Raw genomic sequence first — 962 nt, 5'->3', positions numbered from 1 at the left:
AGGCCCTGAACCACACTTCAACCTTAAGACCACAGGTGGTGTTATTTCAAAACCCCCAAGGGAAACTGTTGGCTGTACAGACATTTTCAGTGTTGCCAGTGTTACTTTAATTGGACTGCCTTCATAATTCATTGCCTCTGCTTCAACAATGTGCAGTTCATCCTTTGCACCAGCCCCTAAACTAACCATTCTTAAAGATAACTGTTGTTCATTTTCATCATTATCCACTTTAAAGTGATAATCTTTGTCAGCCTTTAGTTCAAGACTGAAAAGATAGTTTTGGGGCCTCAGGGGGCTCATGTCCATGTCCATCGAATCTTCCATAGGGTGGTGGCACACACTTGGGTGGGCGAGAAGGCGGATGGAGGTAAACGACTACGGCTACCAAAATCAGCCGCGCAGGACGGAATCACTCCAGGTATCCACTGCAGTTTTGATACGTGATAGATTTTTGTTCTCGCACAGCCAGATTTTTATGTAATTCCTGATTAGTATAGTTTACTGTCTTAGGCCTTTTAAATTATTATTACTTTTTACTGAACAGGTTTACTGAAACATTTAATACATCTTTCCTAAAGTTCCATGCTTTTTTTTACCTTTTTTTTTTTGGAGAGGTTCTTGCTATAGGGCACGTGTGTTCGCCAGAAAGACAGAGGGAGACAGAGAGACAGAGAGCGAGAAATCACCCCCCCAGCGGAGATGGCCACGCTGCAATCCCTTCTCCTCCATTCTCCTCTTGGGATCTTGGTCACGCACACACACGCGTTCAGCGTGAATTTAAGTCACTAGATCCGGGACTCGAACCGTGTTTGACTACATAGGTGTCCAGCGACATAGCCATTGTGCTAACTGCTGGTTCCAAGTTTCATGTTTTTAAACAAAAATAGAAGACATTTTCAATTATCGTGGGCTTTATTATCATTTGTTTTCCTAGCTTTATCCTATAATTTCAAATTAAACTT

General features: G+C 42.2%; 1 protein-coding gene across 2 annotated transcripts in view; it reads right to left on the bottom strand.

Annotated features, from left to right (window-relative positions):
- Positions 1-324, bottom strand: part of LOC102470075 (nucleophosmin-like) — a 780-nt gene extending 456 nt beyond the window's left edge. For both annotated transcript variants that reach the window (XM_027776259.1, XM_027776260.1), the window contains exon 1: positions 1-324. This exon is cut by the window's left edge. In XM_027776259.1, coding sequence (XP_027632060.1) covers positions 1-324 — 324 coding nt within the window.
- Between the last annotated feature and the right edge of the window lie 638 nt (positions 325-962).

The sequence above is a fragment of the Tupaia chinensis genome, unplaced genomic scaffold, assembly GCF_000334495.1.
Source record: "Tupaia chinensis unplaced genomic scaffold, TupChi_1.0 Scaffold000652_1, whole genome shotgun sequence".
In the NCBI taxonomy this organism is placed as follows: domain Eukaryota; kingdom Metazoa; phylum Chordata; class Mammalia; order Scandentia; family Tupaiidae; genus Tupaia; species Tupaia belangeri.
Note: the sequence above shows the minus strand (reverse complement) of the source record. Positions and strands in the feature narration are given on the sequence as shown.